Source organism: Dasypus novemcinctus, chromosome 18 (assembly GCF_030445035.2).
Source record: "Dasypus novemcinctus isolate mDasNov1 chromosome 18, mDasNov1.1.hap2, whole genome shotgun sequence".
NCBI classification, from domain to species: domain Eukaryota; kingdom Metazoa; phylum Chordata; class Mammalia; order Cingulata; family Dasypodidae; genus Dasypus; species Dasypus novemcinctus.
Genome location: NC_080690.1, coordinates 15,608,632 through 15,636,607, shown reverse-complemented (window position 1 = coordinate 15,636,607; position 27,976 = coordinate 15,608,632). Strand labels below are relative to the sequence as shown.

Below are 27,976 nucleotides of genomic sequence, written 5' to 3'. Positions count from 1 at the left end.
GCGCTTTCCCCCGGCGCCCTCTGATTGGACGGGCGGGCGGGTTGCATCCAGTTGCGGTTTGGGACCCGTGCTGCGGCGCTTCTGCAGGAGCAGGTAACGCCGGCCTCCTGGCGGTGGGCGCTGGGGGCGAAGTTACCGGTCGGGCCTAGGAGGCCTCTGCGGCGCTCTGAGAGAGGTGGGCGCCGGGGCCCCCGGGGGAAAGCGCGCGGCAGCCGTAGCGGGCGGCGCGAAGCCTCGGGAACCCGGGCGTGGGCTGGAGCGCGAGCCGGCACAGCCGCTTGGGTCTCCCGTGGCCTGTCCTCGGCCCCCTGGAGCACTGGAGGTGGAGCGGGCTGGGAAGGCCTTGCTGAGGACGGAGACCTTGGGACGATCGCGGTGCCCCTGATATCGACCCAAAGCTGAGGGTTTATGTGATCTGTTTTTACTCTCCTAGACGGGGGACGAGGGCAAGGGTGGTCAAGATGGGTGGAGTCCTGCCGTGAGCCATTAGTTATTCGGTAAATGACTGACTCCGGTCCAGGACCCCCTGGAAGAACTTTCCCTGCCCCTCATACTTCAGTCTATATTTGCCGGTGTGCTGTGAAGTATCTGAGTTAATTCAGAGTTTCCAATTAAAGCATTGTTATACCTAATAAATCATCGACAACCATTCTGCATCATATATTGCTGAGGATATACCGTAAGGGTGACCAAAAAGCAGTTATGGTGCCTACTGGGATGGCACTCACAATCTGATGGGAGAGATGGACGTTAAACAAGCAAATAAATATGGCAGCTGTGAAGGGGAGACACCGGGGGCTCTGAGACAGTAAAACTGGGAAAGGCGTCCTTAAATAAGTTTCTTTGGAACTGAGATGAAAAAGGTGAAAATAACTGGAAAAGGAGAAAACAGTGCTTACCTGGCAAAGGAAAGAGCATGTAGAAAGGTCCTGTGGCTGAAAGCTAAACCTAAAGACCCATGTGAGATAAGGTACCCAAAACCTTTATACCTGCTGCTGGGAGATGGAGTGTGAATTCCCTCCTTTATGCTTCCTCATACAGCCTTCCAGTATATTTATACTGGATAAATGAATGGTAGTGGTAAAGGGAACACAGCTTTTTTAAGAGTCCCGGCTTCCATAGGACTATGAGTCAATATATTGGGTCCTTTTACATAATACTGCAATTCTTTCTCTATACAACTCTTCCCATTGAGGACTGAGACTGTCTTTCATCTTGGTTCCCAGCACGTAATAGGTACTATGTTGAATGAATGAGAGATAATTGACAATTCATGTGCCTTTTGGAATTTAACTACTTATTTATCTCAGGTAGCCCGTTTAGAGGAGAAACAGTAAACTGTGATGGATAAGGATGTTGCTGCTTAGTCCATTATACTACTGTAAATTCATTTTGTTGCCATTATTGAGAGCCATGATAAGAGATGAAGAAGAATGCGATATGAACTTTCCTAAAACCCTACCCTTCACTAAGCATGAACACAAAGTCCCCTTTCCTGGGGTTTTAATCAGTTCTTTGGCTCTCCCAGCCACTGTTTCAACATCATTTACGCCCAAAGTGCTTTTGTTTGTATAGTGAATTGATTGAACTGTGACTGAATCTGTTGAAATTGTGGTTACATGTAAATCTGAGAGCCACGGTCTCATGTTCACTTGTATTCACTGCATACATCTTTCTTTATTGTATCTTCCTCACAAAGAAGGAAGAAAATTTTGAGTTGAGTGACTTCAAGTAATTTTTTCCATTCTGTTTCTTTAGTGCTTTCCAGGTTTACAAATTGATTCTGAGTATAGGAATGACTTTTGAGCCTCCTGTAAGCCTGGTGAAACAGGCAGGGGAAGTTATTTCTACTTTTTTGCCAAAAAAAGGAAACAAACTCAGGAGAAAGTGACCAATTCAAAGTTAGAGTTGGATCTAGAATTCTAGGAACTTTTCGAAACTGTGAATGAAATGGTTTTTTTAAATTTCTTTAGCTACCCAGTGCTGCTGGCGTTTCAGAGGCAGCTCAGTGATCAGTAACCTCCTCCCAAGCTGTTCCTTCTCCTCTATCTCTTGGAGAACTTGTAATATATATGAAAGAGTTCTCTAACTGTAAATTTTGTTTTATTTCCCCAATTTTCCTCTCTTCTGATCCCTTTTCTTTTTCATTCAGCAAGTTTTCCCTCCTCAGTGTCACTACAGCATCCTCATTCCCTAATAATCTAATGGCCAGGAAGGCAACAGTTACCAGTTGTGGTTCTGGGAGTGCTTAGATAGAGGTAGGACCGTTCCTGCTACTTGTAGTTGCTCTCTTATACGGATAGGCCCTTCCCCAGGTCCACTGCTACTGGCAGCAGCCTCACCAAGAAGTCAGGCCAAGCCTAGTGTTTTAGTTTGCTGAAGGCTGCCAAGACAGTATATCAGAAATGGGTTAGCTTTTATGATGGGGATTTATTAACATAAGCTTATAGTTCTGAGGCCATAGAAGTGTCCAAATCAAGGCATCATCAGGAGATGCTTTCTCCCCAAGCTGCAGCTGTGGGTAATCAGGCACATGGCAGCATCTGCTGGTCTCTTCCGCTTTGTTGTTTTCAGCTTCTGACTGCTCCTTCTGTGGCTTTGTCTCTTCTTGCTTTCACCTTCTTGCTCTTGTGGCTTTCTCTCTCAGATTCTTTGGGTTTCTCTCTGAGCTCCTGGATCTTTCTCTCTGTGTTTTCCCCGTTTAAAAAGGACTCCAGTAAGAGGATTAAGACCTACCCTGGGGAAGTGGATTTGGCCCAATGGATAGGGCTTCTGCCTACCACATGGGAGGTCCAGGGTTTGAACCCAGGGCTTCCTGACCCATGTGAGGAGCTAGCCCATGCGCATTTGCTGATGCGCACAAAGAGTGCCGTGCCACGCATGGGTGTCCCCGGCGTGGGGGAGCCCCACGCGCAAGGAGTGCGCCCCGTAAGGAGAGCCACCCAGTGTGAAAGAGTGCAGCCTGCCCAGGAATGGCACTGCACACACGGAGAGCTGACGTAGCAAGATGCTGCAACAGAACGTGACACAGGTTCCAGGTGCCACTGACAAGCATACAAGTGGACATAGAAGAACACACAGCAAATGGACACAGAGAGCAGACAACCGGGGGGGGGGGAAGGGGAGAAATAAATAAAAAAAAGAAATCTTTATATATATGTATTTTTAAAGATTTATTTATTTTTATTTCTCTCCCCTTCCCCACCCCGGTTGTCTATTCTCTGTGTCTGTTTTCTGCGTCTTCTTTGTCCGCTTCTGTTGTTGTCAGTGGCATGGGAATCTGTGTTTCTTTTTGTTGCGTCATCTTGTGTCATCTTGTTGTGTCAGCTCTCCATGTGTGCGGTGCCATTCCTAGGCAGGCTGCACTTTCTTTCGTGCTGGGCGGCTCTCCTTACGGGGCACACTCCTTGCGCATGGGGCTCCCCTACGTTGGGGACACCCCTGCATGGCAGGGTACTCCTTGCGCGCGTCAGCACCGCGCATGGGCCAGCTCCACACGGGTCAAGGAGGCCCGGGGTTTGAACCGCGGCCCTCCCATGTGGTAGATGGATGCCCTAACCACTGGGCCAAGTCCACCGTCCTATTTTTTTTTTAAAGATTTATTTTTTATTTATTTCCCTCCCCTTCACCCCACCCCTAGTTGTCCCCCAGTTGTCTGCTCTTTGTGTCCATTTGCTGTGTGTTCTTCTGTTACCACTTCTATCCTTATCAGCAGTACCGGGAATCTGCTTCTTTTTGTTGCATCATCTTGTTGTGTCAGTTCTCCGTGTGTGCAGCGCCATTCCCGGGCAGGCTGCACTTTCTTTCTCACTGGGCGGCTCTCCTTACAGGGTGCACTCCTTGCACATGGGGCTCCCCTACGCAGGGACACCCCTTCATGGCATGGCATTCCTTGTGTGCATCAGCACTGCACATGGGCCAGCTCCACATGGGTCAGGGAGGCCTGGGGTTTGAACCACAGCCCTCCCATGTGGTAGGCGGATGCCCTAACCACTGGGCCAAGTCCGCTTCCCTATTTATTTTTTAATTTATTTCTCTCCTCTTCCCCCTGTTGTCTGCTCTCTCTGTCCTTTTGCTGTGTATTCTGTGTCCAATTGCACCCTTGGTGGCACCAGTCAACTGTGTCTCTTTTTTGTTGTGTCATCTTGCTGCGGTAGCTCTCTGTGTGTGCGGTGCCATTCCTGGGCGGGCTGCGCTTTTTTCGCACAGGGCAGCTCTCTTGCAGGGCACATTCCTTGCGTGTGGGACACCCCCACGCTGGGGTGCCCCTGTGTGGAACAGCACTCCTTGGGCGCAGCAGCTCCGTATATGGTCTAGCTTACCACATGGGTCAGGAGGCCCTGGGTCTCCAACCCTGGACCCTCCCATATGGTAGGCTGACACTCTTATCAGTTGAGCCACGTCTGCTTCCCCAATAGGTTAATTAATTAAATTAAACTAATTAAGAACATAATTTTCTGGGATCCACAAAAGACTCAAACTGCCATACTTAGAGACCTGGCTCTGGGGATAATGCAACTTTGCCTAGTTCTAGTCATGTTGATTACCACAGAGCTAGAAAAGTCTTTAGAGATCATCTGGTAAGGTCCCTCATTTTAGAGCGATGGAATAGGCGCTAGAGGAGTGAAGTGACTTCAACAAGGACTTCAAGCTAGGAGTGGAACTCAGGTCTTCTGAGCCTCCCGCTCTATTTCAGTGGGCTTTGCTGGGCTATAAAGAGTGTGAGGGCCTCATCCCCAGTTCCTTATTCCTGGCCTAAGGCCTGGCACAGAGTGCATGTTTAATCCTGTTTGTTGAACAAATGAGTGAATGAAAAAAACATTTCTTGCCCCACTTGGTGTGTTGGTGTATTGAACCACTCTTACCGGTAGGTTGGCATGGGAATAAAGAACCCGTGGAGTGCTGTCTGCTGATGTAGCAGGTTTTGCTTTGATAAATGATTTTAGCCTTGAACGTTGCAACATAGACGTTTTAGGGTCAAACAGCTTTTCCATGTCCTGCTTTTCCTTGGCTTGAGAAGAATCTGATATGATTAATGCTTTCTTTTTTTTTTTTTTTTTTAATTAATTTTTTTATTGACTTTGTAATAATGTTACATTAAAAATATATATGTGAGGTCTCATTCATCCCCACCCCCCCACCCCCCCTCTCCCCCCCCAACAACACTCGTTTCCATCATCATGACACATCCATTGGATTTGGTAAGTACATCTTTGGGCACCTCTGCACCTTATAGACAATGGTCCACATCATGGCCCCCACTCTCCTCCATTCCATCCAGTGGGCCCTGTGAGGATTTACAATGTCCGGTGATTACCTCTGAGGCACCATCCAGGGCAGCTCCATGTCCCAAAGATGCCTCCACCTCTCGTCTCCTCCTGCCCTTCCCCCTACCCATCGTCCACCATGTCCACTTTTCCCAATTCCATGCCACCTCTTCTATGTGGACATTGGATTGGTTGTGTCCATTGCACCTCTATGTCAAGAGGAGGCTCAGATTCCACATGGATGCTGGATGCAGTCCTCCCATTTTCAGTTGTAATCACTCTAGGCTCCATGGTGTGGTGATTGTCCTTCTTCAACTCCATCTTAGCTGAGTGTGGTAAGTCCAATAAATCAGATTGTAGGTGCTGGAGTCTGTTGAGGCTCAGGACCTGGCTATCACATTGTCGGTCCAGAGATTCAAATCCCCTAAATATATCTTAAACCCCAACGTTAACTGCACCTCCGGCACATTAGCATGAAAGACTTATGAAGGGAGATCCCATCTGAGTCCAGATTCATCACACATAAACACCATTTCCAAAGAGGGGCCATCTGCCCTGATAGTTAACCCCATCGGCCATGACCATAACTCTCATGGGTCTCTTTAGCCTTCAAAGGAACCATTATCTGGGGGTTGTATCTGCTTTATCTGTCTCTCTGACTCTGCTCAGTTGTGTATGAGGGCAATCCTTCTGCCAGCCTCCAGACTCTTTTTTAGAAACTCGTAGCCATATAAACTCATTTCTCCTTTCCATTTCCCCCTTACTTTAGGTCAAACAGCATTTTAAAGTCATGGTATTTTATGTAGACATGGATATTCTGCTGATCCGCATTGAACCTTCCGTATAAGGTCCTTTTCCAGTTGCATCATCAGTTGGTATTTGATAGTGGTCCCTCGTTGCCAGGGAGGCTCATCCCCGGGTGTCATGTCCCACGCTGGAGGGAAGGCATTGCATTTACATGCTGAGTTTGGCTTCGAGACTGGCCACATTTGAGTAACATGAAGGCTGACAGGAGGAAATTCCCAGGCACAATGTTGCTCTAGGCCTTGTTCTTATTTTAGGTTTATCAGCTCACAAGCATAGTCATTAGCATCAGGGGCTCACCGTTGAACCCTCACTCCCTCCCGGTCCCCGCCGCTGTACCTGGGAGACTGTCGCTGCTCCCCTAGGGACCACGACAGAGCACCACTGGCCAGGAACCCAGTACCCCCCCTGCTGTGGTTTCCAATTGTTGCCACCATGAGTATATCCAATCATTACCATGCACCCTGGACATATGTTCTGTATAGCTCCCTGTCAGCCATATATCACCTGTCATTGGTATCCCATACCAGTAGATTAATGCTTTCTTATCTCTTAGTTGCAATTCCTCTTAATTTGACTTCATTTCTTTTTTTGGTTAGTTTTTTGGGGTGAATTTCAGGATGGACTCAACCCTATCAGCAAGTGAAATCCGGCAGCGATTTATAGATTTCTTCAAGAGAAATGAACACACCTATGTTCACTCATCTGCCACCATCCCATTGGATGATCCCACTTTGCTCTTTGCCAATGCAGGGATGAACCAGGTAAGGGATTTTCCTTTTCTTTTGACAATTTGTTCACATAGGAAACAGCAGAGCAGTGATAAAAGCAAAACCCCTGAAGTTAGACAGAATCCCATTCTGTCACTTATGTGATCTTGGGGAAATTAAACCTCAATTTCTTCATCAATGAAATGAAGAATAATAATAGTACCTGCCTTTAGGTTGGAGTGAGGAGTAATTAGGGTAATACATAAACAGTATTTAGCACACTATTTGGCACATTCAAACATTAGCGATTTTAATATTTTATTTAGATAGTAACTAAGTTAAATATTAATAACTAGTCAATATATTATTAATAAACAACTTCTTTGATATTTATTATTGTTGGTAATATAATTAAGTGCTATTACGTAGTTAAAATAAGTCTTAATTACTAGGATAAGAAACCCTGATGCCCATGGAGAGCGCTTCACTGCCTGTCAAGAAACATAGCCTGCTGTCTAGTTTATGGTTATGTGGTTGCTTCTTGCTGAAGCTGTTTACTTAGAATCAGAGGCTTGATTTATTTTGCCAACTCTGGAGAGACTTGTTAATTCAGCTATTGTGATTCTTCATCTTTCCATTCTTGTTTTTTTTTCCATTGTAAACTATGTTGATTCTTCAGTATTCTTTTTCTTTCAGAGCTTTGCTTTCATTCATTTCCATTCTAGGAAATGCCCAGTTTTTTTTTTTTGTTTGTTTGTTTTTTAACTCTTTCTTGAAGCTGCTGCCACCAATGCCAGTCTAGAGCCATTGCTGAAGGAACGGTAGTAGTAGGATTTGTGTTTGGGGGAGTTGTAGTATAAAAGATATTTAAAGATTTTAATTGTTAGAGAAATGAATTCTCATGGAATATTGGGAACATCACAAATTTATAAAAGAGTTAAAAAGGAATTTGTCATTATGCCTATGACTGAAAAATATTTGCCTGACCGATCCTTGACTGGGTTAGAGGGTACTCCGAGGGCTTTCCTGTGCTGGTTTTCTTGGAGCCATGCTGAGCCTGGTGGGTCAGCCCATCCTTAGGACTCCCTTACTCTGGGATAAGTTGACAATTTCTGTTCCCTTAGGTCTCTTTTCTGTCATGGAAAGAAAGAGGCAATGGGAACATTTTCTGTCTCACATGATGTTAACTGTTAAGTTATATAAAATATGCTCAGTTATATGCATGAGTCCTATGCATACCATGGTTCGGTTCCTGGGCATACCTATGGAATTGGGCCAGACATTTTAGGTGAACTCTTTCAAAGAGATGAATTTTTTTAGAAATCAGGAAAGATTCTATTCTATTCAGGCAGACTTGGGCACAAGCTTTGCCTTCTCCTGCAGGAGCAGATGCTGTGTATAGTAGAAGAATCATGAGAATTCAATGTTTGTAAACATTCTCTTTTTTCTTTCAAAGATACATAGATCACACAAAATGTAAACATTCTCTTAATACTAGTAACTCTTAGTATGCATACACTTAATATATGCCAGGCACTGTTCTATCTTTTACATACATGTTATGAACTTCACTACATAGAATCCTCATTCTGTTCTCATCCCTCCTGTACAAATGAGGAAGCTGAGACACTGAAAGTTGCTGAAACTACTAAGTGCTGGAGCATGTATTGGAAGCCAAGCAGTTATGTTGCCATTATGCTATATTGCCTCTTCATCAAAAACATCTTGACATAATTATTATATTTTTACAATTCAAAATTGTATTTATTAGTTGCCTGCTCTTTTCCAGGTACTGTGCTAGGTGTTGGACATACAGAGATACGTAAGACAGTGTTTGCTTTCAAAGAGTTCATGATCTGAAGGGTATCTAATAGAGCTTTCTCTTATGATAGAAATGTTCTTTGTTCCATCAATATGTAGCCACTAGCCATATGTGATTATTGAGCACTAGAAATGTGGCTAATGTTACCAAGGAACTGAAGTTTTATTTTTATTTATTTATTTATATATATATATTTTTTTATTCATTTTTAAAAAATATTACATTCAAAAAATATGAGGTCCCCATTCACCCCCACCACCCCCACCCCACCACTCCCCCCACAGCAACACTCTCCCCCATCATCATGACACATCCATTGCATTTGGTGAGTACATCTCTGGGCATTGAAGTTTTAATGTAATGTAATTTAATTTTTTTTAAAGATTTATTTTATTTATTTATTTCTCCTCACCCCCTCATTGTTTGCACTTGCTGTGCCTATTAGTTGTGTGCTCCTCTTCTTTTTTTTTTTTTAAGGAGGTACAACCTGGGACCTCCCATGTGGGAGGGAGACACCTAATTGCTTACGCCACCTCTACTCTCTGCTTTGTTGTATCTCTCATCACGTTTTCCTCCTTGTATCTCTTGTTGCATCATCTTGTTGTGTCAGCTCTCCATGCCAGCCTGTCGTGTCAGCTTGCTGTCTTGCTTGTCTTATTTAGGAGGCACCAGGAACTGAACTTGGGACCTCTTCTGTGGTAGGCAGGAGCTCAGTCACTTGAGCCACATCTGCTTTGCTAATTATATATATATATATTTTTAAAGATTTATTTATTTATTTATTTAATTCCCCTCCCCCGGTTGTCTGTTTTCTGTGTCTTTTTGCTGCGTCTTGTTTCTTTGTCCGCTTCTGTTGTCGTCAGCGGCACGGGAAGTGTGGGCGGCGCCATTCCTCGGCAGGCTGCTCCCTCCTTTGCGCTGGGCGGCTCTCCTTATGGGTGCACTCCTTGCGCGTGGGGCTCCCCTACGCGGGGGACACCCCTGTGTAGCACGGCACTCCTTGTGCGCATCAGCACTGCGCATGGGCCAGCTCCACACGGGTCAAGGAGGCCCGGGGCTTGAACCGCGGACCTCCCATGTGGTAGACGGACGCCCTAACCACTGGGCCAAAGTCCGTTTCCCTAATTATATTTAATTTTAACTAGTTTCAATTTAAATAGTTACAAGTGACTAGTGGTTACCAAATTAGACCACACAGGTCTACTGGGGAAGGATAAGGCAAAATTATACAAAGAACAGTGACACAGCAAAGTATAACTCAGTAAGTCCCTATAGTGAGATAAGACCATCTCCCTATACATACAGTCACCGAGTTGTGCTGATTTCACTTTTTAAAGATGTCTAAAAGTTTTTCTTCACCACCTTTACTACTAAGGGAGTGCATCTGTTTTTGGAATAAGTTCAGAAAGATGATGAGAGCTCTGAGCATCAGAGACATGTGAGGAAGTACAGGTTTGGCTGTATCAATCTTTGGCTGTTATCTCTGATTCGGCAGGCCTTTCCCTTTTGCGGATGGTGTCACTGGCAGTGCTGTGAAGTGTTGGGGAGCCAGGGCCAGGGAGGAGCTGCTCCAAAATAGGCTGCCTCTGCTTCGGCCCCATAGGGCCACCACTTCTAAGTTTCTGTATTCCAGGTCATTAAATCAGGAACTGAATAGTTTGTGTGGTCTCTTCCTGCCAACAAGTAACCACCTGCAACTCTTTAAAAGTGGAAATGTGCCCCTTCTTTTTTTTTTAGTTCAAACCCATCTTCCTGAACACCATTGACCCATCTCATCCTATGGCAAAACTGAGAAGAGCTGCCAATACTCAAAAATGCATCCGGGCTGGGGGCAAACACAATGACTTGGATGATGTGGGCAAGGATGTCTATCATCATACCTTCTTTGAGATGTTGGGCTCCTGGTCTTTTGGAGATTACTTCAAGGTAAGCTCAAAGCAGGAGAAACTGATGAGGTTTTGAGCAAAATGGTCATCGTCATTGAGGGAAATAGGTTATAATTTTACTTGTTTTAAAATATGAAAGATCAGATCATCAACTAGGAGATTCAGGAGTGAAGGGCATTTATCAATTCTAAGATTTCTTGGAAGTAATAACTATTATTTGATGATTTCTGTTTACATTTGGATGTCTTGAATTTGGTTGAATTTATAGTGCAGATATTGTAGTTTTATATCTATGCTACTGGGATCCAGACTTTTTATACTCATAAAAGATTCTGATTTGGCCATGTTTCACATCTTTCTTTTTGTCCTTTTTGTAGGAATTGGCATGTAAGATGGCTCTAGAACTTCTCACCCAAGAGTTTGGCATTACAATAGAAAGACTTTATGTTACGTACTTTGGTGGGGATGAAGCAGCTGGCTTAGAACCAGATCTGGAATGCAAACAGATCTGGCAGAATTTGGGGTAAGAATGCATCTCACTTGTTGAGAATATGGAGGACAAAAATGATTGCTAAACTCAGTGCTAAGATGGAGTCCTGTGACTTGGAGTACATTGCCATTTCCTATTTTTAGGTGTGCATTTTGAAACTAAGGTGGTAGTGACTCAGGGTAATTATTATTTGATGCATTCATTGCTTTTATTACACTTGATTATTTTTTATGTGCTTTTTTTTTGATTGTGAAAATAACAAATTATGTCATAAAACATTCAGATTACATAGAAACATAGAAAATAGGAAATGGAAGGTCCTTAAAATCATTGTTAGTAGGTTATATGCCATCTGTAGTCTTCTAGCCTTTTTAAATATTTCTGTAGCCTTTGTAAATATGTGTATGTTTCAACAGAATTGGATTCTTCATATGAAACAGTTTATTTCTTGTTAAAATGTAAGGTGTCAAACAGGATTGGAAAAAGGAAATGTTTTTAAACATAATATACTTATAAAGGATAATGTAGCATAAAAGCTAACATAATTGAGCTATATGTGGTCAGTGCCTCAAACTTAATAAAATTTATGAAGTGCTGCAGGTAAGGGGACTCTGAATGCTAGTGCAGTATAGCCCTAGACACATTGGGGACGCCCAGGATGTCTTTGTCTCATTTTCCCATTTTTACTATTTTAACTCTTTTGTCCTTAGTGCATAGCTTGTGTGTATATTTGAAAGTAGTATATTTTGTCTCTCTCTATTCCAGTATAGCTAACCCTTTTATTTGGTCTGAAACCTCTACTTGGTTAATAGACTCTGTAGTCTAAGTGTACTTGGACATTTTCGGTAATAACACATGGAGAACTTAAGTACTTCTCTTGACCCTGGCTTTCTAAATCCTGTTTCACATTTTCTTTTTCAAGCAAGCACATTCTTTTTGAGCTCTCTGTTACCTAGCAACTTCCTGCAAGGTTAGATATTTTTAAAATGTTTTAATCTCATTAAATTCTTTTTGGTATCTTTTGAAGGTAAAATATGACTTAATTGTGGTCTAGAGAGAAGACTTTAAATTAACAGCAGGTTTTTTTTTTAAAGATTTATTTTTTTTTTATTTCTCTCCCCCGCGCCCAGTTGTCTGCTCTCTGTGTCCATTCGCTTTATGTTCTTCTGTGACCGCTTCTATCCTTATTAGCGGCACCAGGAATCTGTTTTGTTTTTGTTGCGTTATCTTGTTGTGTCAGCTCTCCATGTGTGCGGCACCATTCTTGGGCAGGCTGCACTTTCTTTTGCACTGGGTGGCTCTCCTTACAGGGCACACTCCTTGTGCATGGGGCTTCCCTACACGGGAACACCCCTGCGTGGCACGGCACTCCTTGCATGCATCAGCGCTGTGCATGGGCCAGCTCCACACAGGTCAAGGAGGCCCGGGGTTTGAACTGCGGACCTCCCTGTGGTGGGTGGACGCCCTAATCCATTGGGCCAAGTCCGCTTCCTGACAGCAGCCATTTTAATATTTATACTGTTATATAAACATAATCATTTAAAAAGATGAACATTTGCAAAGAAGGTATTTGCTTAAATCTGGTCATAAACATTTTCATTTCTATGTGTTTCTTTCTAGGCTTGATCTGTATCTTTGCATATTTCTATTTAATTATGATCATAGCACACATATATTTTATATTCCATTGTAGTCACTCTTGAGAAGAACCATGTTCTGTGCTTTAGCAGGATTTGTATGTAGGACTAGTGTTAGTGATTGCCCAAGAGTCGGACTTCTTTTTAGAATTTCATTAAGATGCTCTGTTGTGGGGATGCAAGACTGAGCAGAATCCTTGTTAGGGCCATAACTGAGCTTATCTTCTCCACTTTTTGCCTTCTCTGTGCAGCCTGGATCACACCAGAATCCTCCCTGGCAGCATGAAGGATAACTTCTGGGAGATGGGTGACACAGGCCCATGTGGTCCCTGCAGTGAGATCCACTATGACCGGATTGGTGGTCGGGACGCTGCCCACCTGGTCAACCAAGATGACCCCAATGTGCTGGAGATCTGGAATCTGGTGTTCATTCAGTATAACAGGTGGTCTTGGGGTCCTGCTCCATTCCTGCCAAGAGCAGTACCTTCCTTTGAACCGAGCAGAGAAAGTAGAACTCAGAGTTCCCTGGTTGTCTTCTCATCTGAAGGCCCTCTTCTAATCCTGCTTTATGGGGAGAGTGGAGCAGTGCTGAAGCAGGCACTTGAAGGCATCGTGGAATCTGATGGCTCATTTCTTTTTTTTTTTCCTTTAATTTTTCTTTATTTTTTAAAAATGTTTTTTATTTATTTTTAAAAGATACATAGATCACACAGAATGTTACATTAAAAAAAATAAGAGATTCCCATATGCCCCACTCCCCACACCCCCCACTTTTCCCACATCAGCAGCTTCTTTCATTAATGTGGTACATTCATTGCATTTGATGAATACATTTTGGAGCACTGCTACATGGCATGGATTATAGTTTACATTGTAGTTTACACTTTCTTCCAGTCCATTCAGTGAGTTATGGCAGAATATATAATGTCCTGCATCTGTCCCTGCAATATCATTCAGGACAACTATTAAGGCTTGAAAATACCCCCATATTACACTTCTTTTTCCCTCTCCCTGCCTTCAGCAACTCCAGTGGCCACTGTCTCCACATCAATGATAGAATTTCTTCCATTGCTAAAATCACAGTAATTCTATAATAGTATACCAGTAAGTTCACTCTAGTCCATATGTTATTTCCGAATCATGAGGACTCTGGGATGGTGATGCCCACTCCACCTCTTAATTGAGAAGGGACTTCAGTTCCACATGGCTGATGGATGGGCTCTCCTGCTTGCAGTTAATTTTTTAAATTTTTTTAAAGATTTATTTTATTTTATTTATTTCTCCCCACCCCGTTCTTGTTTGCACTTACTGTGTCTGTTCGTCTTCCTTGTTTCTTCAGGAGGCCCCGGGAACCAAACCTAAGACCTCTGATGTAGGAGGGAGGCGCTTAATTGCTTGAGCCACCTCTGCTCCCTGCTTTGCTGTGTCACTCATGTTTTCCTTGTTGGATCATCATGTTGTGTTAGCTTGCTGCACCAGCTCGCTGTCTTCTTTAGGAGGCACCGAGAACCAAACCAGGAATCTCCCATGTGGTAGGCAGGAACCCAATCACTTGAGCCACATCTGCTTCCTGGGTCATTTCTTTAAATGTTATTTCTTAGGTTTTCCCTCTGATCTCTGGGACAGAGCTGGGCCTGTTCTTTTATAAATAATAGTCATGGGGGAGTGGATGTGGCTCATGCAGTTGAATGCCCGCCTCCCACATGGGAGGTTCCAGGTTTGATTCCCAGTGCCTCCTGCTAAAAGCAACAAATAAACCAACCAACTCAGTGAAGTCGATGTGGTTCAATGGTTAGCACCGGCTTCCCATATACAAGGTCCCAGGTTCAATCCCTGCCCCCAGTACCTCAAAAAAAAAAAAAAAGCAAAAAAAATAGTCTCATCACGCATTAAACCTGCTTGAGGCTTGTACCTGTAATGTCATTCTCATCATAATTCATATTGCTCTTTTTGAGGTGATTTCCTTAAAGCTTGTCTCACTCTTTTGCCACCATTTCCCTTCCTCCCATCAAACCAGGCAGAGGCAAATGGCAAATAGTCACAGCCTGCAAACTGCTATTTTTTTTTTTTTTTAAAGATTTATTTATTTATTTTATTTCCCCCCCTCCCCTGGTTGTCTGTTCTTGGTGTCTATTTGCTGCGTCTTGTTTCTTTGTCCGCTTCTGTTGTCGTCAGCGGCATGGGAAGTGTGGGCGGCGCCATTCCTCGGCAGGCTGCACTTTCTTTCACGCTGGGCGGCTCTCCTTATGGGTGCACTCCTTGCGCGTGGGGCTCCCCCACGCGGGGGACACCCTGCGTGGCATGGCACTCCTTGTGCGCATCAGCACTGCGCATGGCCAGCTCCACACGGGTCAAGGAGGCCCGGGGTTTGAACCGCGGACCTCCCATGTGGTAGACGGACGCCCTAACCACTGGGCCAAAGTCCGTTTCCCCAAACTGCTATTTAATTAGTTTTATCCAGTAGGGAGTGGAGAGAGAGAAGCAGAAGTCCGTGTTTTAGCTTCCTCTTTTTCTCTGGATCATACAGGGAAACTGACGGCATTCTGAAACCTCTTCCCAAGAAAAGTATTGACACAGGAATGGGCCTGGAGAGACTGGTATCTGTGCTGCAGAATAAGATGTCCAACTATGACACTGACCTTTTTGTCCCTTACTTTGAAGCCATTCAGCAGGTACTGGTGTTAACAAACAATGCAAATCTCTATTGAGGTTTTCAGGCTGGACTCCAGCAGTGTTGTCAAAGACAGCAATATGCTTTCCCAACTAAGGGTACCTGCCCTTAGTTTCTCATAAGGGTATCTGCCTTCTTCATTGGCAACAACATGAAGCTCTAGACACAAGATACTGTGATGTGTGGAGTGTAGGGGGACTGGCTGGAGCTCTGTACTGCCACTGCTGTCACCTGTCTCGGGGTTATAGAATTTGGCAAGAGTTTAGTTGTTTTTGCAAATGCTCCCTCAATCCTCTAGGAACCTCCTAGGCATTGTGGGGCCAAAAGGGTTGTTTCCTGATGGGCTGCCTCTTGGTTTTTATCTGTAGGGCACAGGTGCCCGGCCATATACTGGCAAAGTTGGTGCTGATGATGCTGATGGGATTGACATGGCCTACCGGGTACTGGCTGACCATGCTCGGACTATCACTGTGGCACTGGCGGATGGCGGGAGACCTGACAATACAGGGCGAGGGTAAGTATTTATACGCTTCAGCAGCGTTATAGCTGACAACATGCTTTTTTGACTCTGGAACTTAAAGCCTTACTTTATTAATGTTTTATTTATTTTCTAGGTAGTTGGAGGAATTCCCTTTTTTTTTTTTTAATTTTAATTTTTTAGGGATAAAGAAAGTTTCAGATCACATTAAAGAGTAGCCACTGTATTAAATCTTTGCTACTTAAGAACAAGATTGTAAGATTGTATTTGTGGTTTTCTGATATACTGTTGGTAGGGGGTGGGATCTGAACTGTTATCGATTAGCCCCAGGAAACTCTGTTGCAGGGAGGGCCTAGAATCACGAGTACCAGGTGTGCCACCTGGACAGTACTTCTTGCCTTCCTTTCTGGGTCAGCAGAATGTGGAAGGAAGACAAACCAGGGTTGCCTAAGGTCATCCTCGTTGCACATTTGTGGGTATGTTATTAAGTTTTATGCTGGAATTACTGTTACTGACCTTGTGGAATGCAAAAAGATGCAGGCTTAGGATAAAAGAAAGTCTCTGAGAGACAAGAAGTTGGTCCCGTTTCTTTCAAAGGACCCAGTACAAAACACTTAGCTGGGAATGCTGTGTACCAGGGGACTAGGTTCTGCCTCTTACAGGTACGTGCTGAGACGGATTCTTCGCCGGGCTGTTCGATACTCCCATGAGAAACTCAATGCCAGCAGGGGTTTCTTTGCTACATTAGTAGATGTTGTTGTCCAGTCCCTGGTAGGTACACTTCCCTGCTTACCTCTTTTGTGCTAAAGCAAATACTGTACGAGGGAAGGATAGGGTGGGATATAGCATACTGTTGATAATGAATCTTTAAGAGGAATCATGAAATAGGCTCTGGCTTCATTGTACCCCACGCCTGGTTCACCTTTGTCAGGGAGATGCATTTCCTGAGCTAAAGAAGGACCCAGATATGGTAAAGGACATCATTAATGAAGAAGAAGTACAATTTCTCAAGACTCTCAGCAGAGGACGTCGCATCCTGGACAGGAAGATTCAGAGCCTGGGAGACAACAAGACCATCCCCGGTAAGGACCAATTTGCTCCTTTCTTCATCCAGGCAGTTTTTCATCTTTCTGGGAAAGACAAGCCCTTTTTTCACAAATGAGCAGTGGAGTCCAGTGTCTCCCAAGGCTGGTCTTAGCTTGGTTAACACTGCTTTCTGCGTAAAATGGAATTCATAGACAAACTGTGAAAGTAATATATCATCATGGTTAAGTATTCAAACAATACCAATATCATACTAATACCAAACAATATGAAGCAAAAAGTGAAAATCCCTTTTATCAAACCTGCTTCCCAGGGGTTACAAGTCTTAAAAGTTTGGCATAACTATTAGGGATTTTTTTCTATTCATATACAAATTATGTGAATCTGTGTGTCCACATATTTGTGTGTCTGTGTACATATCTGTGTATGTATTTTTCAAGCAGAAATGAGAACATATGGTAAAACTACTTGCAACTTGCTTTATTTTCACCAGAAGGGAAAATTAATTCCAAAAGATTTTTTTGTACTTTTTTTTGCAATACCAGGCCAGGGATTGAACCCAGGACCACTTATGTGGGAAGCCTGCACTTAAACCACTGAGCCACATCAGCTCCACTGAGCTGGTTTTTTGGTTTGTTTGCTTGTTTTTGTTTTTAGGAGGCACTGGGGACTAAAACTGGGACCTCCCATGTAGGAAGCAGGCACTCAATGGCTAGAGCCATAACTGCACCCCTTTTTATACTTTTTATTGAAATATAATGTATAAGGGGACACCTTGAGGAGTTTTCACAAAATGAACCAGGTCAAGAAGCAGAATTTTACCAGGAAGCCCCTTGTGCTTCCAAGTCATTTCCAGAAGAATGGATGGATTTTCTGACAAGCACATAGAACCAGTACTAACTTGCCTCATTTCTTTAATCCTTGTTGTCACTCCCAGCATCCTCCAGGGAAGAACATGGAATGGAAAAGAAGGGGCTATTAACATCATTCTAACACAACTCCTTTGTGCTGTGCAGGTGACACTGCATGGCTCCTCTATGATACATATGGCTTTCCAGTGGATCTCACTGGCTTGATTGCAGAAGAGAAGGGCTTGGTGGTAGATATGGATGGCTTTGAAGAGGAGAGGAAACTGGCGCAGGTAAAGAATTGAGGGGGAAACGGACTTTGGCCCAGTGGTTAGGGCGTCCATCTACCATATGGGAGGTCCGCGGTTCAAACCCCGGGCCTCCTTGACCCGTGTGGAGCTGGCCATGCGCAGCGCTGATGCGCGCAAGGAGTGCCTTGCCACGCAAGGGTGTCCCCCGCGTGGGGGAGCCCCACGCGCAAGGAGTGCACCCGTGAGGAAAGCCGCCCAGCGTGAAAAGAAAGAGCAGCCTGCCCAGGAATGGCGCCGCCCACACTTCCCGTGCCGCTGACGACAACAGAAGCGGACAAAGAAACAAGACGCAGCAAATAGACACCAAGAACAGACAACCAGGGGAGGGGGGGAAATTAAATAAATAAATCTTTAAAAAAAAAAAAAAAAAAGAATTGAGGGAGTAAGGAGGAAACCCAGTGCCCGCCAAGGCAGAACTTGGTGGGAAAGCAAGCAAAGTTTTCTTCCATTAAAGGCTTTGAAATTTCTGTTTCTCTCTAGACCAGTGGTTCTCAACTGGGGATGATCTCACTCCCCAGGGGATGTTTGACAATTTCTGTAGAGATTTTGGTTGTCACAGCTGGCAGGGGGTGTCCTACACTAGGACTCCTGTCCTACTGTCAGGGATAGTGCTCAACAACCAATGCCCAAGGCACAGGTCAGCCTCCTACAGCAAAGAATTATCTGGTTCAAAATGTCAGTAGTACCCAGGTTGAGAAACCTGCTCTAGAGTTTTACATTAGTCTTATTTTCTCTATTTTGAATTCTTCAGAGTTCTTTTTACTTCATGGTAATTTATGCCTTTTCTTGCAGCTGAAATCACAGGGCAAGGGAGCTGGAGGAGGAGACCTCATTATGCTGGATATTTATGCTATTGAAGAGCTCCGGGCAAAGAATCTGCAGGCAACAGATGATTCCCCAAAATATAATTACTCTTCGGACTCCAGTGGTAGCTATGGTTCGTTACTTTTCTCCTCCTGCCCTCTGATCTTTCTAGGTCTGATCTTGAGGGGATCTTTTTGGGGGGGTGGGAGGAGGGTTCTTTCGAGAAATGAGTCTAAGGAATAGGTATCCAGTATGTATGACAACCTCTCCTGCTGTGCTGTGTAGTCATGCTGTGTACTTTTATGCTTACAGAGATACTTGCATATTATAGGAAGTTGCAAAAAAAAAGCTTATAGGAATGTCCCTTGTACCGTTCACCCAGTTTTCCCTATCTGGAACATCGTTAACATCTTGCATTATTTATTTATTATTTTTTTTAAAGATTTATTTTTATTTCTTTAATTCCCCTCCCCTCCCCCGGTTGTCTGTTTTCTGTGTCTTTTTTTGCTGCGTCTTGTTTCTTGTTTCTTGTTTCTTTGTCCGCTTCTGTTGTCATCAGCGGCACGGGAAGTGTGGGCGGCGCCATTCCTGGGCAGGCTGCTCCCTCCTTCGCGCTGGGCGGCTCTCCTTATGGGTGCACTCCTTGCGCGTGAGGCTCCCCTACGCGGGGGACACCCTGCGTGGCGCGGCACTCCTTGCGCGCATCAGCACTGCGCATGGCCAGCTCCACATGGGTCAAGGAGGCCCGGGGCTTGAACCGCGGGCCTCCCATGTGGTAGACGGTCGCCCTAACCACTGGGCCAAAGTCCGTTTCCACATCTTGCATTATTATAGTACAATAAAGTTAAGAAGAAACAAAAGAAATAGTAGGAGTTTTTAAAAATATTGTTTTATTTGCCAGAGGAAAAAAAAATCTTAAGCCAAGCAAACCAACAAAATGAATATATATTCTTTGTGAATTTTTGTGAATTGAACTTGGAGTAGGGAAATTTTTATCGCTACCCTTAAATATTTGCTAATCATCTTCACCAAGTTTCTGCTCATTAGCTCAGAGTTAGGGTGACAAACTGTCCTGGTTTTAGCACTGAAAGTCCTATCTCCCAGGAAACCCTTCAGTTCCAGGTAAACCAGGACAGTGGGTCATCCTACTTAGTGTTGCATTCTTGGATGGAGAATCAGTGTCCTAAGCCTTTTCATGAGTCTAATGGGCTTGCTTCCCAAATAAAGTTAGAAAATTAGGACCTAAGAGTTTAAGAAATAGAATCCAGTAAAAAAAAAAAAACCCTGCTAAGAACACGAGAACAAAGTCAGTGACCCTGTTTTCCCTCTTCTCTCCATCTTGCATCGAGCAGTGTTTGAGAACGCAGTGGCTACAGTGGTGGCTCTGCGCAGGGATAAGATGTTTGTAGAAGAAGTGTCCACGGGCCAGGAGTGTGGTGTGGTGCTGGACAAGACCTGTTTCTATGCCGAGCAAGGAGGGCAGATCTATGATGAAGGTTACCTGGTGAAAGTTGATGACAGCAGTGAAGATGTGAGCCAATGTCCTTTTTAGCCAAGGAGGGGATGTGGGGGGTGGATTATCTAACAAAGGGACAGGACTGGACTGGGGTAGCTTTTATTGCTCCTCAACAATGTGAGATTTGGGGTGCAGACATGACATCTTAGGGTAGGGTTCTGTGGTCAGTATTTTTGAAGACAAGGGGTGGTGGCTGCTGTTTGGACCATATCGCTTTCATGGCCATAGGTACCTTGGAGGAGGATCCTTGGTTCCTGTATGCTTTTCTCACAAATAAGGAGGGGCAGCTCCCTGAAGGGCAGGCATCTTGTAGAAAACTTAGCCTCCAGCTCTGCCACCACTGAATTTGTGATCTTGGATAAGCTACTTAGTCTCCTTGGGGCTCTGATTTTCTACAATGGCTTTCAGATTTTCTCAGATTCTTTGATGGTTGTGCATGTATGTGTGTGTATACATATACATTATATATAAAAAAAGAGTATATGTATACAATGGTATGTAATTGTACCAATGTGTACACATACATCCCATTAAGGAGAGTTTTAGAGAACTTGAATATGTGTGTCTGTGTATTGTGTGTGTGTGTACTAATATTATTTTTTACTTTATCTTCTTTGACCCTTCTTAGAAAACTGAGTTTACAGTGAAGAATGCTCAGGTGCGAGGAGGATATGTGCTACACATAGGGACAATCTATGGCACCCTAAAAGTGGGGGATCAGGTCCGGCTGTTTATTGATGAGGTGAGTTACATTATGCTGGCCAGCATTGGACCTGGCTAGTAATCATTTCTTCCTTTGTCTTTATATTGGGTCACCATTGTTGTTACTCCTAAACAAAATAAGGAGAATGCAGTAGTAAATTTTGGTGCATTTGGGTTTTTGGGTGTGTAACCAAGAGCTAAATCTCTAAGTTCTCAAGTCAGATAACAGCGATTTCAATAGATATTCCATAGACTTGTTTTCTTTTTTTTTTTTTTTTAAGATTTTTTATTTATTTTTCTCCTCTTGCCGGCCCCCTCCCCCCGCAAACTCAGTTGTCTGCTCTCGTGTCCATTCGCTATGTGTTCTTCTGTGTCCGCTTATATTCTTGTCAGCAGCACCAGGAATCTGTCTCTTTTTGTTGCGTCATCTTGCTGCATCAGCTCTCCATGTGTGCAGTGCCACTCCTGGGCAGACTGCACTTTTTTCACACTGGGCGGCTCTCCTTACAGGTCGCACTCTTTGTGTGTGGGGCTCCCCTACGCGGGGAACACCCCTGCGTGGCACGGCACTCCTTGTGCGCATCAGCACTGCGCGTGGGCCAGCTCATCACATGGGTCTGGAGGCCCTGGGTTTGAACCCTTGACCTCCCATGTGGTAGGCAGACACTCTATCCATTGAGCCAAATCCGCTTCCCTAGACTTGTTTTCATGGATTGTCTTTCACTGGGTTAATCTCAAGAGGCAAGGATCCTGTATTAGTTAAGAAATAGGTTCTGTTTCTTGTGGCAGAGATCCAAAGTAATAGTGTCTTAAAACAAGAAATGTATTTCTTACCTAAAACTCCAAGCTGATACAGAGGCTCTGTCCCATAAAGTCATGGGGCCCAGTTTTTCTTAATTATTGCTCTACTGGCTGTCAGATCCATTTTTTAAGCCAAAGGCTTACAAGCCTTTTTTGTAAGGGGCCACAGAGTAACTAGTTTGGCTTCATGGATCAGTATGGTCTCTATCACAGCTATTCAATTCTGCCACTGTAGCGTGAAAGTAGCCATAGACAATGTACAAAGCAAGCGGTATAATTATGTTCTAATAAAACTTTATGAGACAGTGGGCCAGATTTAGGCAATGAACAAAGGGAATGGGAGGGCATGCCACTTCCCTTTACGTATATATACGTCACTTCTGCTTACAACTCATTCACAGAACTTAGTCACGGCCACACTAGCCACACTTAAGTACAAGGAAAGCTGGAGAACGTAGCCCTTATTCTGGGCAACCGTGTGTCCAACTATAAATTTTAGTATTTGGGAAGAAGGTGTGAACTGGTATTGGGGAATAACTAGCAGTCTGTTACACCCTTTACGCCAGCCAGCTTTACCCTTTACAGCCCCGACGGAGACCTGTCATGAGCAACCACACAGCTACCCACATTCTGAACTTTGCCCTGCGCTCGGTGCTTGGGGAAGCTGACCAGAGAGGCTCGCTGGTTGCTCCTGACCGCCTTCGGTTTGACTTCACTGCCAAGGGAGCCATGTCCACCCAGCAGATCAAGAAGACAGAAGAGATTACTAATAAGATGATCGAGGCAGCCAAGGTGGGTTGGGTGATCTAAGCTTTTCAGACCATGAACCTCACTCCTAATACCATCACTTTTCTATCCACTTGCCTCAGCCATCCAAATGTTCTCACTCAGTTGAAGCATATTTTGTCCTGTGCATAGTTTTGCTTAAAGCTGGGTAGGGGGCAGTGGGTGGTGTTCAGTAGAGGGGACTTTGGCAGGAAGGGAGGGAGATCTTTACTCCACCCCCTCCTTAGGACAAGCAGAGCTCTTCTAGTTATGTCTGTATTACATATAGTGCATCTATGTAACAAAATGTTTGGAAAATCCTATCATGGTCCCCTTGACTTTACACACGGTGCATTATTTCAGGAGGCTCAGGGCACAATTGGCAGAGCTGGGATTAGAAACCCAGAGTAATGCCTGCAAGAACACTCCCTACCTCTTCCTACTGGACCCCCAGAGAAAACCTTTTCCCAGCTTTTTTCCTGTCTTTCCGTGGCAGCCTGTCTATACCCAGGATTGTCCCCTGGCAGCAGCTAAAGCCATCCAGGGCCTGCGGGCCGTGTTTGATGAAACCTATCCTGACCCTGTGCGAGTTGTCTCCATCGGGATTCCAGTGTCTGAGCTGTTGAATGACCCCTCTGGCCCTGCTGGCTCCCTCACTTCTGTTGAGTTCTGTGGGGGAACGTGAGTATCTCGTGAAGAGTGGAAGTAGATGGGGTCATCTGCCTTTTACACTTGAGGGAAGTGGATAATAGACCAACCCTTGTTATTCTAAGGTTGAAATGAAGCCCTTAGAAATACAGTTGCCAAATAGTATCCCTAAGAATCTTAGCATCCTAGTACTCTGATCAGATCCCTCAGTGTTTGACCTTAACATTTCCTGGGTTTGTGATGAATTATTCTTCCTAAGAGGAGGTAGAAACACACTATATTAATACCACACAATTGCTTGTTATTTTCCCCCTGAATGGATCCTAACAAAAAGGCTGATGTGAAGGTGTCAACCCAAGTTTCAGCAAGATCATGGAGTGTTCATCAAACTCCTGATCCGGTTCTGAACCCCTGTCCATTCCTGGGGCCCTCACTTAATTCCCTTATGGGGAATGAAGCTCCGTTGACTCAGAGCCCCTACGACAGGTCCTGGGGTTAGAACCAGCTCAGTTTGGCATGGGGGGAGAGCCACTTATTTCTGTCAGCTTGCGTTCCTCCGTAGCTCTTAGGGACTTTTTGGGAAGGTTCATGCTTCCAGAGGAAGCCTGGAGGAAAGAGCATTGTGAAGGCCATGGTAGAGTCTGTCAAGGGCCTCTTGCAAGCTTCTGGCAAGCCGGGAGCACTGTGCTGGGTGGGGTCAGGACCTGGGGCTGAAGGGCCAGGCCTCCCTCTGCCCAGCTGAATTGAGTTTTCAAATGATTCCCACTTCTGCTTAATACCTGTTTGCATTACATTCTTTAGAACACAGGAATCTGCTTTTAAAGACCTTATATCTCTCTAACAGAATGACTTTGAGAGTTGTGTTTGAAGTCCTCTGAGCAACTAGGGAATAACAACTCTTTGTTTAAGGGGTTGTGGTAAGATTTTAAAAGTAATCCTTCTCCAATATTCTTAGCCATTGAGCCAGGGCAGAAGAATATAGCTTATATCCTGTCAAAGAGGACCCAAAGTGTGCATATGAATGTACTTTCAAATTTATCTCATTTGATTTTCATAACAGCCTAGGGAGGCAGGATTCTCCCCATTTTATTCATGGGAAAACAGGCTTAGAAAGATTGTCTTGCTTAGCAGCATAATGCTCTTAGACCCAGGCTTCCTCTGACTCTTTTCCCTTCCTACTGCTTCTCTTGTCCTCATTCAGCCAGAGCTGAACGAAATCCCCTTAAACACTAACTTTATCCCTTGAGAGCTTCCCAGGAAGGGACTGCTAAATAGGACTCATCCATCTAGCCAAGGGCTCCCAGGATGAAGGAGGTCAGGGTGCATAGGGCTTCATTTTTACCACGAACTTTGTTCTCTGATTCAGGCACCTGCAGAATTCAAGTCATGCAGGAGCTTTTGTGATTGTGAGTGAGGAAGCTATTGCCAAGGGCATCCGAAGGATTGTTGCTGTCACAGGTGCTGAAGCCCAGAAGGTGAGTAGGTCAGGCTGGCTGTGGCTAACTTGAACAAGGCAAGAGGGGCCTACATTGCAAATCTATAGGTACAAACAGTTATATGGCTGCTGTAGTCAGAACTGAAAGTACAAATTACTCTGCCCCCACCTCAAAATGTCCTCCACTTACTCCTGACAGAATAAAGTAACCAGTGCTATCTTATATTTTTTTGCTTTTTCCTTTTTTTTACCTTTATTTTTAAACATACATAGATCACACAAAAATGACATTAAAAATATGAGGTTGCCATATACCCCACTCCCCCCACATCAATTTCTTTCATTAGTGTGGTATGCTATCTTATGTTTAACCTTTAAATATATATGTATATTCTGCTTTCTCCATAACATATCCATGTCTAGGAGAGTAAGCCGTAGTTTTGTCCCAGCACATATCTGTGTACAAAAACTGTGTAGAGGAACAGTTATTCTGGGGGTGGGAACAGCAGCTTGTGCCTAACTTGTGCCAAAGCCTGAGGGGTGATCATTTCATGGGATGAAAATGGCTCCTGATGTGAGTTCTTGGTCACCCCCTGAAGCTGATTAGGGTTCAGAGCTTTCTGCTGGCAGGCATGAGGAAGGTGCTCCTTTCTGGGACATGAGCCTACAAACACTTGCTCCACGAAGGAAGAAACCATCTGGTGTCTCGGGGTGTGTTGCCCCATATCATACTATCTGTGCTTGCTATAGTTGCTTATGGAAAGAATAGTGAACCTGAAAGTTAACTGCTCTGAGTTTTACAGTTCTGATTTGTCCCCTCCTAGGCCCTCAGGAAAGCAGAGAGCTTGAAGAAATTACTGTCTGTCATGGAGGCCAAAGTGAAGGCTCAGACTCTGCCAAACAAGGATGTGCAGAGGGAAATAGCTGACCTTGGTGAGGTAAGGCTGACCTCCCTCCCTTCACTTCTCCTCTTCCCTCTCCCCTAGGACCTGCGTGGTCTAAATCAGACATTAGAATACCCTTGTTCTGGAAAAGCTCTCCCTGTAGGCAGTCAGATTCTGGTTCTCAGTGGAGTGGGGCTGGTTCACAGCCTTGCAAAGGGGACTCCATGGATTCTGGCTTTCAGAGCCCTGGTACCTGCCTGCTGCTCCACTGCTGAGAGCAGGAGAGCCCGTCCTAAGCACAAGGGGACACTGAATGGGTTGGGGATGGTGCTATGGGCTCCCACTGTTTCCAAGCTTGCCTGTTGCTTTTTATATTAGGGGCTTCCCAGGGAGCCTACCATAGGCTCTGTGCACACCGCCCGGTAAGGACCAGGCCTTCCACGGAGCCCAGCTCCTCTTTATGCTGCCCCTTTCTCTGCAGCCCTGCTTGTTACAGCTGCTGCAGTTGTTCATAAAGTGACCAGTCACAAGGGCAGTACATCCTCCCACCCACCCATCCCCAGTGTCAAATATGAGTTGGCAAAGATGTAGGTATTCAAAGCCAGAGGAGCAGGGTGGGCTGGAGCCTCCCATCCTAGCTCGCTGTGTCCTAGGTCCAAAGAGTCTTTCTGTTCTGGTTCCAGGCACTGGCCACTGCAGTTGTCCCTCAGTGGCAGAAGGATGAATTGCGGGAACATCTCAAGTCCCTGAAGAAAGTGATGGATGACTTAGACCGGGCTAGCAAAGCCGATATCCAGAAGAGAGTGAGTGCTGGCTGTGCTGGTAGCTGGAAGGGAGCAAAAAGGATTTATTTACTCAGCAAGCCTGGGACTACTGCTCTCTAGGTTTCAGAGTCTGGTCCTGGGATATGAAGCCCTCTCTTCTGAATTCCTTCCTTGCAGGTGCTGGAGAAGACAAAGCAGCTCATTGACAGCCACCCCAACCAGCCCCTTGTCATCCTGGAGATGGAGAGCGGCGCCTCAGCCAAGGCATCCTCAAGGGCGGGGGTCCGGGCATTGTGCTGCCGCTTCCGTCACTTGTCCCCTTCCCTCCTAGTCTCCTCAGCCCTCTGGTGGCTGCAGGATGGGCTTTGTGACCATGAGCAGAGTGGTTGCCTGAGAGCCCACAGCCTGGGATTGAGATTAGCCTGAGCCATGGAGAGCTCTGGTGGCCATAGGCAAACCTTGAAGCCCAAGTGTGGGCAAGTCCCCGTGCTCCTCCTCCTCTTCCAGGGACCAGCACTTGCTCTTGGAGGGCAGAGCAGGGGGTGGTGCTCAGAGGGCAGTTGAGTTTTGCAAACTTGCTGCAGGAGAGCATGAGCTCCCCCAGCCAGGCCCTGACACTAAGTGTGCCCCACAGGCTCTGAATGAAGCCTTGAAGCTTTTCAAGACACATTCCCCTCAGACATCTGCCATGCTCTTCACAGTGGATAATGAGGCTGGCAAGATCATATGCTTGTGTCAAGTCCCCCAGGTAAGAACTACCTGCAGCCTTGCTCCAAACCCTGCAAACCCCTATTATGGTGGGAAGCGTCTATAGCTTTTCAGAGGGAGTTCAGTTCTCGCACTTGGCTCCCAGGGCCCATATATGTTTATGCAGTCTCCATTAGAGACAGCTGTTCTGCTCACCTGTTGGGTCACCTCTGCCAGCACCCCATACCTTTGGGCCTTCTCTTTGGTGAATAGGTCTCATTGCACCAACTGCTGGATACCTAGCTTTGCCTCAGAACGCACTCAGTGGCCATCAGCCAGTGTAGGAGTTGGTATCTCTGGGTCCTTTATCTCTCTTCTCCCCCCCTCAGTCCTATCCTCTTAACTCCCACTTCTCTTCCTGTCTTCCAGAATGCAGCCAACCGGGGCCTGAAGGCCAGTGAATGGGTGCAGCAGGTGTCAGACCTGATGGATGGCAAAGGTGGTGGCAAAGACGTGTCTGCCCAGGCCACAGGCAAGAATGTGGGCTGCCTGCAGGAGGCACTGCAGCTGGCCACCTCCTTTGCCCAGCTCCGCCTGGGAGATGTGAAGAACTGAGAGGAGTGGTGGCTTCCCCTGGGAAGCATCTCCTTATGATCCAGATGAATCTGTCCATCCAGGAGCTCTCCATCCCCCACAAGGACATTCAAATCGTGGGACCTTTAAGGAGCTTCATCTGTCCTCCTAACCCAGCAATAACTGGAACACAGCCTGGGAGCTGTCCTGTCCTGTGACTTAGTGCTCACTTTACATTTCTGCCCTGAGCCCTATGCATCAGCACCATCTGTCTTGAACCACTACCCCAGGATTGCTATTTATCGTCGTCATGCCTCCTGTCTAGGTGTAGTTCTCTGCAGACTTGAGGCTTCTGGTTCTGCAGTAGGGATCATTTTTGCTGCGGAAAATAAAAGGACCATGTGCAATATTTGATGATGATTCCCCCAC

General features: G+C 45.2%; 1 protein-coding gene across 2 annotated transcripts; it reads left to right on the top strand.

The window, feature by feature from the left end:
* Positions 1-15: 15 nt before the first annotated feature.
* On the top strand, positions 16-27,954 carry AARS1 (alanyl-tRNA synthetase 1). Of its 2 annotated transcripts, none has more exons than XM_058279731.2 (21): positions 16-93; positions 6,671-6,835; positions 10,341-10,529; positions 10,867-11,012; positions 12,868-13,059; positions 15,144-15,288; positions 15,656-15,801; positions 16,428-16,536; positions 16,697-16,847; positions 17,826-17,950; positions 18,761-18,905; positions 20,125-20,303; positions 20,917-21,030; positions 22,377-22,583; positions 23,053-23,237; positions 24,571-24,679; positions 25,464-25,577; positions 26,207-26,326; positions 26,465-26,551; positions 26,922-27,035; positions 27,404-27,954. In XM_058279731.2, exons 2-21 carry the CDS (start codon positions 6,692-6,694, stop codon positions 27,587-27,589), a joined length of 2,907 nt encoding a protein of 968 aa, XP_058135714.1. In that variant the 5' UTR covers positions 16-93; positions 6,671-6,691; the 3' UTR covers positions 27,590-27,954. The 2 variants fall into 2 exon arrangements, with proteins under 2 accessions (XP_058135714.1, XP_058135713.1); XM_058279730.1 differs by having other exon boundaries at positions 23-175.
* The last annotated feature ends 22 nt before the right edge of the window (positions 27,955-27,976 follow it).